General features: G+C 34.3%; 1 protein-coding gene across 1 annotated transcript; it reads left to right on the top strand.

Annotated features, from left to right (window-relative positions):
• The first annotated feature begins 7,321 nt into the window (after window positions 1-7,321).
• Window positions 7,322-8,766, top strand: LOC113765236 (small EDRK-rich factor 2-like). The gene is made up of 3 exons (XM_027309346.1): window positions 7,322-7,424; window positions 7,534-7,636; window positions 8,459-8,766. Exons 1-3 carry the CDS (start codon window positions 7,418-7,420, stop codon window positions 8,547-8,549), a joined length of 201 nt encoding a protein of 66 aa, XP_027165147.1. The 5' UTR covers window positions 7,322-7,417; the 3' UTR covers window positions 8,550-8,766.
• Window positions 8,767-18,262: the final 9,496 nt, after the last annotated feature.

The raw sequence follows: 18,262 nt of genomic DNA, 5'->3' as shown, positions 1-18,262 counted from the left end.
ACTAGTTGCTATTTTCCCTTCGTTATAATAAGGGGATAATTTCAGAAACCTCCCCTGAGGTTTCTGACAATTTCACTGACCTCCCCTGAGGTTTCCACAATTACACTGACCTCCCCTGGCAGAACTTGGGACCCAATTGCTGACATCATATAATGCAAAATTACTATTATACCCAAGACATTTTGTGTTATTATAGGACTAAAATATGATAAGGCAGATGGTGTTTTTGGATAGTATTGGATTGCATTTCTATTTATTTAATGTATGGTTATGAAATTTGTAATGATATTACTCTTGGATTGCAGTTTTGGTTTGCACCTTATTACTGTTAATGTTTTATAAATGACTGTTTTAGTTCTTGGATTACACCTTACCTCCAAAATTTGGGAATTTACCCAAATTTTCCATTTTCTAATATTCCTACAAATATGCAAAATTATGGATATCCCTCAAATCTACCCAATATTAATGTTTTGTTAAACTCTAAATAACAAAAATATGAAATATAATATTTAAATATATTTTAATACACACAAGTTGGACGGGTAACTAGTGTGTCAGAGAGTTGCCATAATCTCCTTAAACCCGCATGCGGGTTTAAAGAGTATTCGGATATTCTCATATGCACCTATGCAAATCGAACCAACCGGATATCTTATCCGTATCCCATTTTTTTAAATAAAAATCTTATAAATTTGAAAAATAAAATCAAATTTAGATGTATTAGGGTTTTAAAAATATTATATAAGTGATAAAAATTTTATAAATTGTAAAAATAAAATCAAATTTAAATAATTAAATGTTATATTTGCATAAGAAATAATACAATAATCATAATAATGATAATACAATAATATTGGTGTAATAAAACTGCCATTAATTTAAATATTTACTTATAATGCCCAAAGAGCCTAATTACCAATTTTTTCTTCTCGCGCTCAAATATAACATTAACCCGCATGCGAGCTAACCTTGAAATAGAAAAAACACAGAATCCCGCTTGCGGGTTTCAACGTTATTATGCAGGCGGGATTTTAACCTGCTTGCTTGTGAACATGTACCACATTGCTTTGAATTTTTGTGACAAGAGGAAAGCTTTGTCTGATGAATGTATTTGTGAAATGACCTGAGTGGTGGTAGATGGGTTAATTGGGTCGGTTGCGTTACCCAATTGTTTATATCCATAAGTAAAATTTTATGATTCCCATACCCATCCCCTCACTTTTTCTTATTTATTTCTGATTTTTATTAGTTTTCATTAATTCACCAATATAACTTGTACACCTACCTTAAGGGCATTTATGGGAACAAAATTTCCTCTCTTTCCTGAAAACACTTTTTTATGTTTACTTTTGTGGTCATGGGCTGATTTTGTTACAAAATCAGAAACCTCAAGGGAGGTTAGTGTAATTGTGGAAACCTCAGGGGAGGTCAGTGAAATTGTCAGAAACCTCAGGGGAGGTTTCTGAAATTATCCCTATAATAAGAGTTATCTTTGGTTATGCTTGCACACTAAAGTTGCCTTTATCAAAGAAAATATATAGTCTATTTCTTTCTTTGTTTTTTGAGAGTAACAAACAAAAAATATAGTCACATAGAAAAAATGTTTTCTCCAAATCCGCCACAAGCCAATTTTTCTTGAAGCTATGACCTCCATTATCAAGAACATCCAATTTACAAGCAATTAAGATACGTTATATTTTCAATGAAGTTACACTCCATTTTAGGCCAGTTTGCGAGAGAGGTTATACAGAATATTAAGTGGAATGGTGAAATCCCTCCCCCTATTCTTTTCTTGACAAAACGGTAAACTTTCATTAATGATAGCTTGATATTATAATAGAGTCTAGGGGTGTAAATAAGTAGAGTTTAATCAAATGGTTCGCGAGTTTGCTTGGCCAAGATTTGAACTCGAACTCGTATTGATCGATTTCGAGTTTGAATTCGAGCAGGTCGAACTACTTAACGAGTTCGAACTCGAGTTCAATATGTAAAGTTCGAAAACTCGTCGAGTTTAATCGAGCTTCATGCATATATGATTTTTAAAATTTTTTATTTATTAGTGTCAAATGTCTATTTTTTCCCTTGTTTAAAATGATATAAAACATAAATTTATATTAATTAAACTTGATTAAGTTCAATTAAACTCAAACTTAGTTCAATTGGGTTTGATTTGCTCGAATTCGAGTTCGATGGGCTCGCCTTCAAATAAGGCAATACAAAATCGAGTTTGAATTCGAGCTCAACTTTTAAGAGTTTAATCCCAAATTTTTAACTCAAAGTCGATTCAACTCAATTATACTCCTACAAGAAACAACTAAACTAGGCAACTGTCCTCTAAATCATTAAGGGTATAAACGAATCTAATCAAGTCAAAAACTTTAGTGTTCAAGTTTGTTTGATTATTTTAACGAGTTTAAAATTTTGTTCAAAATTGGCTCTCTTTTTTTGGCTGAACCGAATTTAAACAAGTTTTTTAAAGTCAAATGTAAAAGTTATTGAACATAAAACATTATTCGAACTTAGTTAACTATTTGACGAACCAAACTCTTACCAAACTGAATTTAATTCGAATATCGAATGGTTTGATCCTTTTTTCAACCCAATAGATCATACTGTGCAAGCTTATTGAACAGCCGGGGAAGTTCAACTTCCACCTAACGTTCTTGACAAGTTTGGTTGCAAACTTAGCTAAGCTATGACTGACATGATTTACTTAGCTAAGCTATGGCTGACATGATGTCCACTTCTCCTAATAAAATTAACAAAAAAAAAAAAATTCAAATTGAGAAAGTAATTAGAGAAACATTCAAATCCCTGGCTATATTCAATTAGTGTTTTACAAGAATTTGAATAGATTGAAGTAATTAGAAGCAGTGTCTTTCTATCAAAACAAAATAGCAAGAAAGTGGAGAATGCCTCCAGTATATGCCTTGAGTGACGGAATGGAAAGGATTTATCAATGGTTCAATTTCCCTACAATTTGTTGAAACAAAATGAGTAAAAACCTATTTTAGAGAATTGATGGATCAGCTTCTTTTACATCATCTCAACTGCTTTATGTGCCTAGGACCATAGAATTTTCCTAGATTTCATACCTCCTTTTTTCCCCACAAATTATCCTTACATTGCCAGATGGCTACCTGAAATAGTTGATCGATCATGTCCAAAGGTATAGAAACTCGAGGGTCATCCATAAACCATGGGCCCGTTTGGCAAGTAAGTTTTTTTTGTCTTGTCTAAAATTTTACTGTAACTTACTGTAGAAGTTTTTTAAAAAATTTTTGAAATGTGTAAATTTTTGAATATACTGTAACTAAAAGTTTTTAAAAAACTTGTAGCAGACAAATTTGGTAAAAAACTTGCCTTCCAAACAAGGCCATAATTTAGAACCTTGAGGAAAGCACCGTTAAAAAAGCTTATTAATACTAAGGGCCTGTTTGGCACTTGGGTTTTTATCCAAGTTTATCTCCTACTAGTTTTTTTTACCAACTTTAGCTACAGTAATCTGAAAAATCTTCTTAAAATTTTTTACCTATACACTTCAAAATATCCAAAACACACCAAAACAAAAAAAATTCCCTTCTCCTTTTCTTCTTCTTCATTCCCCACCCCAACCCACCGCTACCTCCGTCGCCGACCACCACCTCCGCCACTGGTTCTGGCGTCGATGACCTCTTCCGGTGCCGGTCTTTTTTTTTTTTTCGTTCTCCCTCTCCCCCTCTTCCTCCCCGCCATCCTTCCCCTTTACCCAATTTGGTCTCCCCCTTTTTTTTCTTTCTCCTCTCCTCCACTCTTCTAGCGACTAGATCGGCCAGAGGGGACGGGAAGGGTAGCGGGGGAGAGGAAAATTGAAAAAAAAAAGTTTTCTTTTGCTGCTTTGTCCGACAAGGGAAGGAAGAGAGAGGGGAGAGGGAAAATTGCAAAAAAAAAAAAAAAAAGTTTCTGTTGCTGCTTCATCTGGCAAGGGGGATGGAGAGTTGGAGATGAGGGAAAGGGAGAGGGAGAAGAGGGGTGGCGGGGGAAGGAAGAGGAAGGGGAAGGGGAGAGGGAAGGAGAGGGAGAGAGGGAGAGGGAGAAGAGGGGTGACGGGGGAGGGAGAGGGAAAGGTGACGAGCAGGAAAGGGGGAGAGAGAAAAAGCAAAAAAAAAAAATTTTCTTTTGTGGCTTCATCTAGCAGTTTCGGAAGAGGGAACAGGGGAGGGAAAGGGGAAGGGGAAGGGAGGAAAGAAAAGAAAAAAAGAAAAAAGAAAAAGAGAGAAAGAAAATGAAAAGGAAAATAGTTTTTCATCTTACAAAAGTTTTTCTACAACTTCTATAGTCCCCGTTTGCAATGTGAGTTTTTTTGGTATTTGTCTAAAATTTTACTGTAACTTATTGTAGAAGTTTTAAAAAAATTTTTGAAATGTGTTTTTTTAAAAATATTTTGAAATGTATAGTTTAAAAATTTTGAAAAGTTTTTTGAGGTTACTTTAACTAAAATTTTTAAAAAACTTGTAACAGACAAACTTGGCATCCAAACAAGGCTTTCAAAAACTCACTTGCCAAACGGGGCCTTAGGAGGTTGAAACTACTTGTTCAAAACCAAAAGTATTGAAAACAAGGAGGTTGCTCCAAAAGCAATACTTAAAGCTGCAAAAAGGATTTGAGTTGGACTCTACAAGAGTGAAAGGCTATATAATGGAACCCCATTGTCCATCCATCTCTAGAGTTATCAAACTGCTCAAATTAAAGACGGTTAATATACCTTTTTAGCTCATTTTAGAAAAAAAATCATAAGACATCTTTGTGATCTTGATCGAGGGAAGATAGTCCAAGTCGATAACCTTAATTCAAACTCAAGTAAATATCTCATATTAATTTGTGTTTTGGTCGCTCCTAAGTCCTAAACATGAATAATCTACACTCTCTCGATTAAGAATAAACTCACTCCGCCCAAATTCAACATTTAATTTTCGTTTTGCATCCTTGTTGGAGGACTTGAGAAAAAACAACGGAATTATCTAAGGCCATTTTAGTCATTTGACCTTCCATTTTTATGGAAGCATCAAGCCCAACACTAATTTATGTAGGGCCAACAATTTTGGCCCATTTATTAGTGGACTAAAATAAGCCTGGCGCGTAGTTAGTAGGTAGACGCTGGACAACTTGTTACTCAATTGGAGAAGCAGACTTTTTTTTTTTAAGGTAAAAAAAATAATGTTATTTTTTTTCCCAACAAACGAAAAAAAAAAATAATGTTATGGTTATTGTCATATTGGCTAAACTTGTTTCGTTTTCTGTGAACTTATTATTTTATTATTTTTTTATCTCACATATATTAAATAACTATAGCACATTTTTTTTTATTTATAAAATCTCTAGAAAATAGCAATCAAAATGGGTTCTACTCAGACTTCAAAGTAATAATAAAAGTTAAAAATACCAATACCAAAAAGCAAAGAAATAATTACCTAAAAGTACAACTAATAATCCCTAAAGATAAAATTAGTATTCCTTAATAGTGAGCGCTTACGTGGCAAGTATTTTGGCACTGACAACGTTAGAAATTAAAAAAAAAAAAAAGGGAAGATTCGATGCTTCGGTAATTATCACAATGTAGACGCTGATGCAAAAATTGTACACACTAATGTAGCTAATTTAAACACTAACAGAACATGTAAAAATACAAGAGCAAATTATCCGGTTGACCACTAAACTTTTACGATCGTTGAATTTTGGTCACTCAACTATTAAAAGTCTGGTTTTGGCCACTAAAATGTATAAAGTTAAGACACGAGGCCATTCTGTTAGATTTAGCCGTTAAGTTCTCAGATCTGTCTGTCCGCACGATTTCCAAGACAAAAGAAAGGGTCAATATGGGAAGTTGAAAATAGCACTTGCACCTCTTGAAAAACAAAAAGCTTAGGAGGGTACTCTGAGCTTCCTCTCGAACAAACTGAAGCTCCCATCCTCACAATGGATCCAATAGCTGACCTTCATTTGACATTGAAATTGAAGAAGTAGTTGACCCAAAGGACGAGCTACTCTCTAATACCAACGATTCCGGCACAGCCCCACTGATTTCCTTAGCCTCAGCACCATTATTACTCATGCTTTCAGCTGGATTCTCCAAGGCTGCATTACAATCCGATCTACCCAAAATATCCAAACCCATTAGTCCCTGACCCAAACCAGCAGCATCAGCAGACTGACCCCTCTAAACAATCTTCGTGTTATTCAGAGCATCAGAAAACCACGAGTCAACTTTCGGATCAAGAAGCGCTGAACTCGGAGACTCTGGTTTTATGGGGAAGAGAAATAATCTGATGCAGGATGGTGTAGTGGATGTAACGGCGGAGATGCAGTCGTGCTCTTCCAGCATATTCTGGAGGTCATGATCAGTGGTGACGGAGATGAGTGAATCGAGGTCCTCGTTTGGTAGCTGGACTTCAGATGAAACGGGCGGTTGCCGAAGAGGGTCCGGGAGAGGTGGGTGGTGAGGGCATAAATGGATGAGCAGTCCATGAACAAATTCGCCGATCTTGCTCTTTTTTTTTTTGTTCCTTAATAATTAAATTTGGGCTAGCATAGATAGTAGATTGAAAGACTGGATATCTCACTATTATTGATCGTCCCTCTTCTTCCTTTTTTTTTTGTTTTTGGTTTTTGGGGTGCCGGTGGTTCATCTGCACTCCCTGTGTAGGTTATGGTTGAAAACTAGGTGGTGATAATGACTCAGCAGCCGACCCTGTGACACATCGCTATTGCCCAATTCTATTGAAATTAATTCAATTAGAAGACCAATCCATTGCCTTTCACTGCTTTGTTGTTGTCGTTGTAGCAACTACTACTAAATTATCCCTAACAAAGTGATGCGGTATGGTGCCTGGACTAAATTATTCCTAAATTGACCCTTTCTTTTGTCTTAAAAATCGTGCGAACAGACAGATCAGAAAACTTAACGGCTAAATCTAACAGAATGGCCTCGTGTCTTAACTTTATACATTTTAGTGGCCAAAACCAGACTTTTAATGGTTGAGTGACCAAAACTCAACGATCGTAAAAGTTTAGTGGCCAACCGGATAATTTGCTCAAAATACAATAACATTATATTGTTTGTTGAAATTTGTGCCCAAATTTCAATCTCAACCATCCAAATTTACAATTATCCATCTCCCGCCACGATCGCAGAGGAGCTGAATCCTTAAAATATTCAAACCAGGCCCATGTGGCCATAGACGGGTCAGGTTTGGAGTCGAAAGGCTCGCCCAATTCCTAGTTACAAAACTATGCCCAAGCACGGTCCAATCCAAACTACTTTAAGTATTTCAACCCCAAAAAACACGCACTAAAACACATAGTTGACAGCTCTCATATTTATTTTTCTTCCTCGACGTAGACTTTCTTCTCCGGCGACTTCTCCGGCGTCCTCACCATGACTCATATCCTTTAATTACGCTTCTTTTTTTGATTAATTTCAATTTTATGCTGCATTTATTCATGAGTATATGTGAATTTTGGGAAATTTCTTTGACTGGATTGGGATCTCACGCGGAAACCAGAGGGAGAAAGATAGGGAAAGATCTCAGGCAAGGACTGGTGGCAAAGGCAAGAACAAAGATGATGGTTTAACTCCTGAGCAACGCCGTGAAAGGTACTAATTCTCTCTCTGTCTCTCTGTTTGCCGCCTTTTTTCTTTATGTCCAATTTGCTTCCTATACTTTCCAATTTCTGGATTCGGAGTTTTGTTTATCTGTAATTATTAAGTTCCTGTCTTTATAATTATAGTGGTTTAACCGTGTTTGCTTATGTTAAGATTTTGAAAGATTGGTACTCTGTTGGATGAATTATGTGTGTTATGAATTGGTGTGTGTATAATTTTCCTTTTTGTTTTCACGCCTTTACATGGATAGATGTTTAGTTTGATTTAAGTTAGGTTTATGTACTGTCACTAGGATATTGGAACCTTTTTATTTTCTTTTTGGTTACTGGGACTCCATTGCCTTTGTAATTCGGATAATTAAATATGCAGCTAATGGAGTGCCAATAGCGCTATCTTTATGTATTTCATTAGTTGGAGTAACCATGAAAACAGGGTGAAAGAAGGAATTCTTAATTGTTTTTTTGGTAGTTGTCATCTTTTAAGTGTTAAGCTTTTAAGGAAAAATTTAAATTTTCTGGATTTTTTGGGGTGGGTTGTGGGGAGGCATCCTCGTAACACCCCTGTCGGTCCATCCGCACTTCAAAATAAGGTAAAGTTAGATGCTTTTGTGTTGGTTTGATGTGAATGAACATGATAATTTTCATAACCATGTCGGTGTAAGCACTAGTATGTGATTTTTGTTTGTTTATGGTGTGGTTCTATTAATTGTTTGAATTTCCACATGCTGTATGTTATTCGTGACTATTATGTCTGAGACTTAACCTGGGTAATTTGATTTGCTTTCTCCTAACTCTTTAATTGATGATCTTGTAGAGATGCAAAGGCACTTCAAGAGAAGGCTGCAAAGAAGGCAGCGCAGGCAGCAGGGGGCAATGATGCTGGAGGTAAAAGCAACAAGAAATAATGAACTCTCTTGTTATTTGGTTTCCTGATTGTCTCTTACTTTGAAGAGACCCTCGTTTCCCCTTTTTCTTGCTTTACATATTTGTGTATTTTCTTTTGCTACAAGGTCTCTGTTCTGTATGATTTTCATAAACACTCAATGTGCAATGTAATCTTAATTGATACTGTAACGTTGATTTTGGTGCTTGTGGTCGATCTTTGTGTTCTTGTTTGGTGCACCTGAATTTTCTTTGATGATCCTCTTTTAACCATGTTCATGTAATCTTGTGAAACTGTTAATTCCAACTTGCTGGAAGTCAAACATTCCATTTGTTAAAACTTATGGACTCATTGTCAGTTGAGTGGTCCCAAGTCAACCTTCATCCACATTGTACTTGTATTTGAAGGGAATTATTGTACTTTTCTTTATTTCTTTTTTTAATCTGAATGTCTTCTACTAGTAGAGGATGGTATACCGTTTTTGGAGACCTCGTCGTTGAGTTTGCAAAATAGTGGGCATGACAAAGGATTGGTGTACAGTTTGGCACTCATTTCATATGTTATTTGGGGTGTCTCAAAGATGTGCTGCATAACTTGGATCTTTTTTTTTCTACAGTTGGATGTTGAAATGAGGCTTTGATGATGAGCCCGGCCAGACTTCTATTTACCATAAAGTGTCAAAATGATAACCAAAATTTCAGCTACTTTTCATAAACAGTGAAGTACCTGAAATTTGTTTGACATAGCTATAATTGAGATACTTGAATTGCAGTGCTCAAAGGTTAAGCTTACAATTAATCTTGACATTCAGGGTTTATTTAATCAGCAAAAGTCAATTGACAAAACTGATAAAAGATGAAGTACCTTTCTGAGATAACTTGGGGGTTAGTACACTTCTAGTAGTAGGGTTTCTCAGGGTATTCTAGTCCCACATCGGGGTTGGGGGTTGGGTTAGTTGGGTAGATAAGTCCCTGGGACTGCCTCAAGAGTTGCCGGCTTTTGAGGTTAGTTCTGGGATTAGGTTTATTTAATCAGCAAAAGTCAATTGACAAAACTGATAAAAGGGTTCAACTTTTGCCAGTTGGAAATAACTTTTTGGGAAATGCATTTCTTTGTCCTCATCAGCTACCTGCCCTATTTCCGTGGCTCGTTTTGGGACTCAACACTATTTCACAGCTATTAGAATTTTTTTTTTTGTTGTACGAGTTAAGAGTTTAAAAATTCTGTATATTCTCAATCATAGGCTTGGGAACATGCAAAAAGTGGGTGAGTGATACGAGCTTTTTGAAATGCTTTAGCAGAAGATTAAGCGGTGATCTGAGCTGATATAGTTGATAGCTCGTGTTGCGTTCAAATAAGTAGCTTACTGCATATCAGTTCCATCAAGTGACATGATGACAAACTGATGATTTTTACATTAGGTTTCTGCTTTTCTTTGTCGTCTAATCATTTAAATTCCAGAATCATGAAAGTTTTGCCCATTTAATGTCGTATTAGAATAGCAGATTCTGTTGATGCCATTGGTACTTGGTTTTGCTTAACCGTATGGATGGCCACATACTGACAGCTGAGTAGGGCTTTAAAGGATTTTGTCACCTAGGAGGCAGTAATTGCTTGAAAATGTGGATGCATTGCAACTTATTTGAAGTTGATCGATGTGAGGAAAAGTGTTATTTCAGACACGAGGAAAGTTGATTAGGTCACTCGTGGTTTTTGCTGAATATTTCGCTGATGCTTTCTTGTAAAGGCTTGCTTAGTGCTGGTTCAGGGACCTCAAGTTACACATGAAGATACCATTTGGCTAGTGTAAGGTTGTAGGCTAAGAATATGGATTGTTTAGTTGTATATACTTTACCTAGGTTTGAAGGGTTTCAATTGATCTGTGAAGAGAATAGTCCAAGGAGGTTGTATGGTCCGTGTCAAGAACTGATGAATTGTTGTTGTTGAGGGAAATCGAGTCTGGTGTAAGAATGAATGGCTTTGGACTCTATTGAAGACATCTTCATGTCTTCAATTTCTACTATTTAATTTTGTATAATCTACAGTTTCTCAAATAAAAATTACAAATTATTCGACAATTAGGGTCTCAAAAGTTAATTTCTTAAATCCTTTTGGGAGTAGCCATTAGCCAATGTAAGATGAGATCCTAACTTTGTGCACTTCTCAAATGCGAAATTTCTCCGAAGTGGTAAAAGTTAATTCTCAATTGGTGGACGTCTTTATCGCAACTCAAACTAATTGGTTTCTTTTCTCCACGCTTTGCAAAATGGCTCGAGCATTAATTTTTGGTTGAGAGAAAGCATCAAGTTAAATTAGTAAAGGCCCTTTCTGGTTTACATCAAAGTCTAAATGTAAAATTTCAAGTATCAAATTGTCCAGTTTCCCCCAAAGAAAACGCTTGTGATGTGCATGATCAAGAGAGTTGCGAAAATTATCAGAAGAAAGAAGAGCCTTACGATGAAGTTTCTCAACTAAAATATGTTAAATACTTTTTCTTAACGAAAATTAAAGTTTAAGAATGGATTGCAATTTTTCTTTGAAAAATTGTTACGTGTTTCGTGAAAAATGAAAAATTGCTACGTTTTTCATGGATATATTTTTCAATCACCTTTTTATCTCATATATATATATATATCAAATCATTACAGTAATTTTTCCACAAAAAATTCAGAAGAATGCAATCCAAACAAAATCAACATAAATAAGGTTGAACCCACCATTTAAGAACCACTTTATGGGGAGGACAAACTTTACTATGGTCATTGAGCCGCTTGTGGGTTGTCCCATAGCCACAAGTCGATCAATAGCCAGTTTAACTTGCCAATCGGGGACGTGGTGATCTTAAAGCCTGTTTGACAAAAATTGGGCATCAGTGGCATGTTCACTGTGGACTTTGTTTTATGGGTGATAATTTGAACTTCTTCTTATTCTTTCAGCTTAATTTTCTTTTGTTAATTTAAGTTCTTATTTGCATAAATCGACTTAAATTCATGATAAAGTTGGAAGTATATTCTGACACTGCTGGAATCATCCCTAGTTTTCTCTTTTTGATTTGAAACTTTTAAGCAGCAGTAGGGTATAATCTAATGGGATGGTCTTAAACGTATATTCTATGCTTATCCAAAAAGTTTATCCTAAAATGCGAGTGGAGAATATCAAAAGAATGGCAATACATAGCTAAAGCTCAAGAATCATTCCAACTCATATTTAAGTACTTATTTCAAGCAGTGGATGCATCAATGGCATAAATTTCGCCAATTTTTTTTTTTTTTTTTTTTTGCTTAATTATTAGAGAAATTTTGGAAATGGGTAAAAGATGTTAGATCAGAAGCTATAAAGGAAAAAAAAAAAAGAAAAAAATTGTCTTGCAAACAAAAAAAGAAAAGAAAAAAAGAGGAACATGTCGTCGTATGCGTTAATTCCAAAACTCACCTTGTTCTCGGTTGTTTTAAATTTTACAAAATCTAATTATAAAAATTGATCACAGAGAATAATCAGAATCAGCAAAAACTGCTCTTTGCGTGATTATAAATTTTAACTTTTTTGGTCATTAAAAAAATTTATAATCAAAATATAAAAGTAATCGAGAACATTACAAAAATTAATTATTCAAAATCAAAATCTATAATTAGTTAAAATAATCAATCGAGAACAAGGTTTTAGTACACTATGTCAAGGTACAAAACATGAAGATGTTGACTAAAATAACTTAATTAATCTATCATTTGACAATGTGGAAGTCTTTAAAGGACTGATTTGTTTTTCATTTCCATTACTTGCTACATGATTCAGTCAAACTATTATTTGTGATTTTGGGTAGATGGAATAGCAATACTTGTTACATACTGCTTCATTTATTTATAGCGACTAAACAACCTTATGCTTGGAGAGTCCTCAGGTCAGGCGACTTTATTCAATGAATGTGTCTTTTTCATGCAATATTTTACGTATGGGTATTATAGATTCTTGGTCTTGTTGGTTTTTTTTTTCCCCATTTTTTGAAGTTGTTCAGAATATAACTGAACATGATTCTCCATTATGTTCTAAGAATTGTTATACTATTTCTCAGTTTTTTTCAATCAAATCTTTTTTTGGAAAAAAAAAAATCAAATGTAGAAGCTTTCAAGTTCTGTCTTGTTTATTTCTTGAGTCTTTTGTTTTTTTTTAACTTCCTTCGTTTATGGGGATCTGGTAGAATGAATTTCTCTCGTTGTTCATTTCCATGCAAGCTTTTTCCATTATTTGGCGTTGTCAAAAATTTTGTTGCAAAAAGAAAAACACCAATTTGGAGAAGCCAAAAATATAATTTTTTGGTACTTTTTGGAGGAGCTAATAAAGCCTGGTGGTGCTAAACTGCTAATGCCACATTTCTCAGTCCTTTTTCTCTTGGTTGACTCTTATTTCTATTTCTATTAAGAAATATAGATCCCACTATTATCCCAATCCCCTTTTCTCTTTAGGACAGTATTTTCGAATTCTTGAGAAAAATCCCTACATGAATTTTTTGGAATTGTATTTTCTTAAAATTCAATTATTGTCATTTTCCAAGCTTTTTTATTTGAATTCTTGGACCAAGATTCATTATTTTACTTTCAAATATATACATACGTTCAATGTATATAATACACAGGCCTCTTTGTCATCTTTATTCATGAATGTGGAATTTTAGACATGCAATGCATCTCTATATTGTCTGGAGAAGATCAAAAAATAAAAAAAGTTCTCCAATAGTGAAGGACAAAGCATCCACCATTAAAGCGTGGTCCAATATACCTACATATTAGCTCAATTCATGACGTGCCATCCACGCCACTTACAAAACAATTCCTTTAACCAACTAAAATAACCATTCCAATTTTCCTCCATAATTTAATTTCTTTTCTACCAAGTCCTAGTTAATATACAACTATTATCAGTCTACCGACCCTATAACTAGGCTTACACCATGGGCCACTTACAATAAATAACAACACATCAATATCTAAAATAGAAATGTTCCTTGAAATAAAACTTTTTGCATAGTACTTTATGTACTATTGTACTACTACTAATACACAATTCTACCAACCCTACAGCTATATAGGCTTACATCTACAGGTACTTATATAAGAGCTTGATTATCTAAAACAGTAGTGGGCTCTTTTTTCTTGAAAGAAAACCGTTTACATGCATGTGTGTGTCTCTATATATATATATATATGATTAATATGTTATACACTGACAGTGTATATATTTTCATCATTGGATGCATGACACATAATTTAAATTTAAATTTAAAATTCAAATTTTGCATATGTGTCCTGCATCCAATCATGATAGTGTATATATATAAGATTTACTCATATATATATAATTTATTTTTGTAATTTGGTAATCAATTGGAGTGATGGTAACTTACTTATTGGCTACCTTTTGAGCATACAACTCTCTTTGCAAGTAACATGGACAAGGTGAGACCAATCCTCTTATAAGTATTCTTTAAAAACAAGAAAGTACACGACATTATGCATTAAGAGCTCATCAACTAACTAAACTTTCTATTACGTGAGCTATCCCTTACTTGAGTGTTTGTTTGAGTCCCTTTTCTTTTGTTTTTCCCTTTCTCATAGCCGCCTTTTAAATTTGTGTGGTTAATGTGGCCATTAGCACGCGAGATAACTACTAAATCTGAAGAGAAAGAACCAAAAAACAAGGAAAATTAAACAAAGTCAAATGAATAAATATATAAGCAATTACTTCTTGTAATGGAGTTGTTGTGGATGGTTACAGTTTAGTTTATAACTAAACAAGAGCTGCAGTCATTAATCTAGGGAGACATGGTTGTATTAAACAAAATTATCCTAGGATTCACATGTCAGATGAATGAATTAGGACAAAGAAACTTTGTTATTGTCTTAATCTATAGTTATGTATTCAATAATTATATACATATATTAGAGTAAAAGCTCAAATCATCCTTATAATATAATATAGTTGAAAACGATTAGTCGTCATGAAAGAATGAACCATGAATCTTTGACACTTGGACTTGCGCGATTCGTCAGCCGACTATTCTTTAATTTCTCGGACTCTTGCTTCCTTCAACTAACCGTTTTCTTCCTCATCAGTCCCCACAATTTACACAAAAATGATTGGTTCTCCAATTTATTTGCTTACACTAATACTAGGTAGATGATGGTGTTAACAGCAGTGGTGTTGATAATCTTAATTAATTAGTTGTAAACAAGTATAAAGTGAACGAGGTCATAATCATAATTATGCCAACAGTGGTGGAAGTCATGATATGCTGATGAGGAGATGAGCAAGTACAACATAGTTTTCACACAAAGGGATAAGTTTTTTTAATCAATCCTTCCAAAAAGTTTGCTGGATGTCTACGTATTCCCAGTTTAACTATACAAGTTTATAGGGATTTACCCCAAGGCACTTGATCATGATTTGTATATATTCATAAAGTCTCTATAGAGAAGTTTTGGCATATCATGTCATTTTTAGGACAGCATTATTATGTTTCTTGCCAATAATTGACTAGTAATTTCTTTGTCGTTTTAGATTTCATGAGATTATTCATCCTCATTGTAATGGAGATAATGATCATATCCTCATTGTGATGGAAAAACACCATTGTGCATTTTTTGGAAAATGTTTTTGTCTGTATCATATATGCATTTTTTAAATATATTTTTTATTTTTCCGATCATCTTCTTATGTCACAAATATTACATTGCAAAGTTAGTAAAATAATCTTCTATCCAGAAACATTCAATAATATCCAAGTTTAAAAAATTTATGTAGGAAACTGCAGGAACTCAAATTCAGCTAAGGATTATAAAATTTCGTCCCCACAAGAAAAAAAAGAAAAGAAACTCATCCAAAAATAAAGACTACTTTCTACATAGAGGTGGAGATATGGAAATCTTTCTGTAGAATTAAAGAGGCTGATAAGAATTTATAGTGCAAAATGTCATGAGAGCAATAATTACAAATGCCGATAAAACATATAGTCAATTAAACCATCATACATACTGAACAAGTTAGTTGGCGAGTCAAAACATTTTCGTAAAGAAAATGGATACAACAATCAACAAACTTAGACAAAGATTCTTGTCCAACTCAAGCTCATATGTGTCGAAAAGATGGAGATTGGAGAAGTGTGTAGAATTAGAGTAAGAATCCATTGAAGGAGAAGGATTCCATACGGATGCATCATTTCACCTTTGTACCATTTTCTTCTTTGAGTGGTTTTCTTATCTTTAACTTTATGTGGGTCATGGCAGAATATTATGCATTGATCTGTGTTGCCTAGGACTTTGTAACTGGTTCCATTGATACACAACTGAACTCAGTTTGTCCATGGAAGGACAATCTTCCAAGAACAAAAGTTGAATCCTTTAAAAGAATTAGAGGGGAAAATGAAAGGTGAAGTTATCTAGTCAAAAGCTAAAGTGGTTGGCAGGTTGCACCAGACATGCACCTGTTGTTTTGTAGTTTCATTTCATGGTCAGCTTAAGCTGCCAAAAGAAACAATGTGTTTATTCTAAATCACAATTTTCTTTAAAGTCAAGGCTTTTGTAGGCAACTTTGAGGCTTTGAGAAGCCAACATCTTTCAAGTTGCCAAAGGTAGGGTGAGATCCTTCTACATACAATTTTCAGCTACCATATACTTTACAACAGAAGGTTTACACTAGTGCAACAAATTTATACATCAACAAAACAGGAGTTATTATACCAAAAGTTGTAGCTGTTTTACATTGACTATATCAAAGTGTACATTTGTCTAGGGTATACATTATTGTGTACAATTCACTATGACATTTGTAGAGATGCTTCATCCCTAATGGTAATTTACAATGTGTATACAAGTACAATAAATTATACGCCAACACAACAAATGTAAAAATTTAAATTAATTACTAGTATGAAACATCAGCAATATATTACCATTTTGGGAAGTTTCGTACCAAAAGTTATAGTAGTTATTTTACATTGGCTATTTTAGTGTGTACATTTGTTTAGGGTATCTCTATTGTTGTGTACAATTTTCTATGAAATTTTTAGAGACCCTTCATTCCCTGCGGCACTAAACATATCACTGGTAAGGGTATTCGTTTGTCAGAATTCTGACTCTCTCAATTATTTCAATAGTTAAGGTACAAGTTCACATGACTTACATCTTTCTAACGAGGCATAGATATAGTGTTTTTCCTCACTTTTACTCTTATAGAATTAGGTCTTCAATTGAAAAAATTGAGAACTCAAAAGGGCATGTAGTTGTACTCGTTAATTTTTGAATAAACATCTTTTTAGTATTCTTGACTTGCTCTCAAAATATGAAGACTCTAATTAAACTCGGCTTTTTTTTTTTTAAGAAAAGCTTTCGTCACAATGAAACAAGTGTATTTTTTAGGAGCATTTCAAGGAATTTGAAGGAACCCATTGATGAATTCTTGGGAATTTTCAAACAAACTACGATAAATTTTTGGGAATCCAAATAGTAGCATTGATGAATTCTTGGGAATTGGTAATGGCAAAATTTGCGTGAATGTCTTGAAACATATGCCCAAAGGGAGGTGGCACACACACGGAAACACGGAAGAATGTCCAAATATTAGGCAAAGATAACTGCTGAAATTGATGAAAAAGCTTAAAAAAACCAGACAAAATGCTTTTCTTCTGAGTGGAGAAACTGAATGATAATGGGAAGCATATATTCATTGCTCATACAGTTGGTATAGTCAGGCTTTTTAAATGATTAGTTTTCTTTATTTAGCTAAATTCTTTGATGGGTACATGATTTCTCATTTTGTCTGCCTGGTCAAGCTAGTTCTACTAATCACATGCCTAAGTACTTTTTTTCCTTTTGAAACTAAAAGCAATGTATTTGTAGCCAATTCTGGTTAAATTCCTCCTACCTGTCTTCTTCAATTTGAGGTCCAAGACTAGAGAAGGAATAAAGAAGCGTGTTTTGATTAGGAAAGAGAATTGCAAAATAAAGGTAAGAGCAACTTTTTGAAAACATGGGCTCATGTCTGCTTAAGTATTAATAATCAATAATCTATGCACAAAATTAGAATTAGACCAGCCTTCACCATGTGCAACCTCCTTAAAATAACATTGTTTTGGGCAATTGCACTACTGGAAATTATGGTAGCCCTTGGAATAACTTGAGAAATCACAGAAGGGTAATAAAGGGCTTAAATGAATCTCTCTCATACACACATACAAAAGTTCAAAACAGACATGATAGTTAATTGGCAAATGGGTAGAGTACCAAATTTTTAGTGTGTACTAACCATATTTTGGCTCAAGTTTGGAAGTGAAAAGGACCATTCATAAGTTTCTTTTGATTTCTGGACTTTTCTTGTTTGAAATTGATCAGTTGGTGAAAGCGTCTCCAGGCTCGTCTCAAAGGACACGTAGAGATGCCAGAAGAAAAAAGGCCAAATAAGGTATACTTGTTGGGATGATGGCTTTGCCAAATTCTTCCTGCACTAGATCTAAAAAGGACAGCCATGATTTCCTAAAACTTGTGATGCAAAACTCATTTAAAAAGAATTCTTTTGAGGCCTTTTCCTAGATAATGATGATGTTGACGATAAGGTTTTCAATTCAACTTATGGTAACTCCATTACTATGTAGTTTTCCTTGAAAATACTAGTAAACTTGGAGTCAATCATTTGATGAGGCCAATAGTGGTTAAGCACATACAAGTCATAATGCAGAAATTAGAAGCA

This window comes from Coffea eugenioides, chromosome 3 (genome assembly GCF_003713205.1).
Source record: "Coffea eugenioides isolate CCC68of chromosome 3, Ceug_1.0, whole genome shotgun sequence".
NCBI classification, from domain to species: Eukaryota; Viridiplantae; Streptophyta; class Magnoliopsida; order Gentianales; family Rubiaceae; genus Coffea; species Coffea eugenioides.
This window is presented reverse-complemented; position numbering and strand designations above follow the sequence as displayed.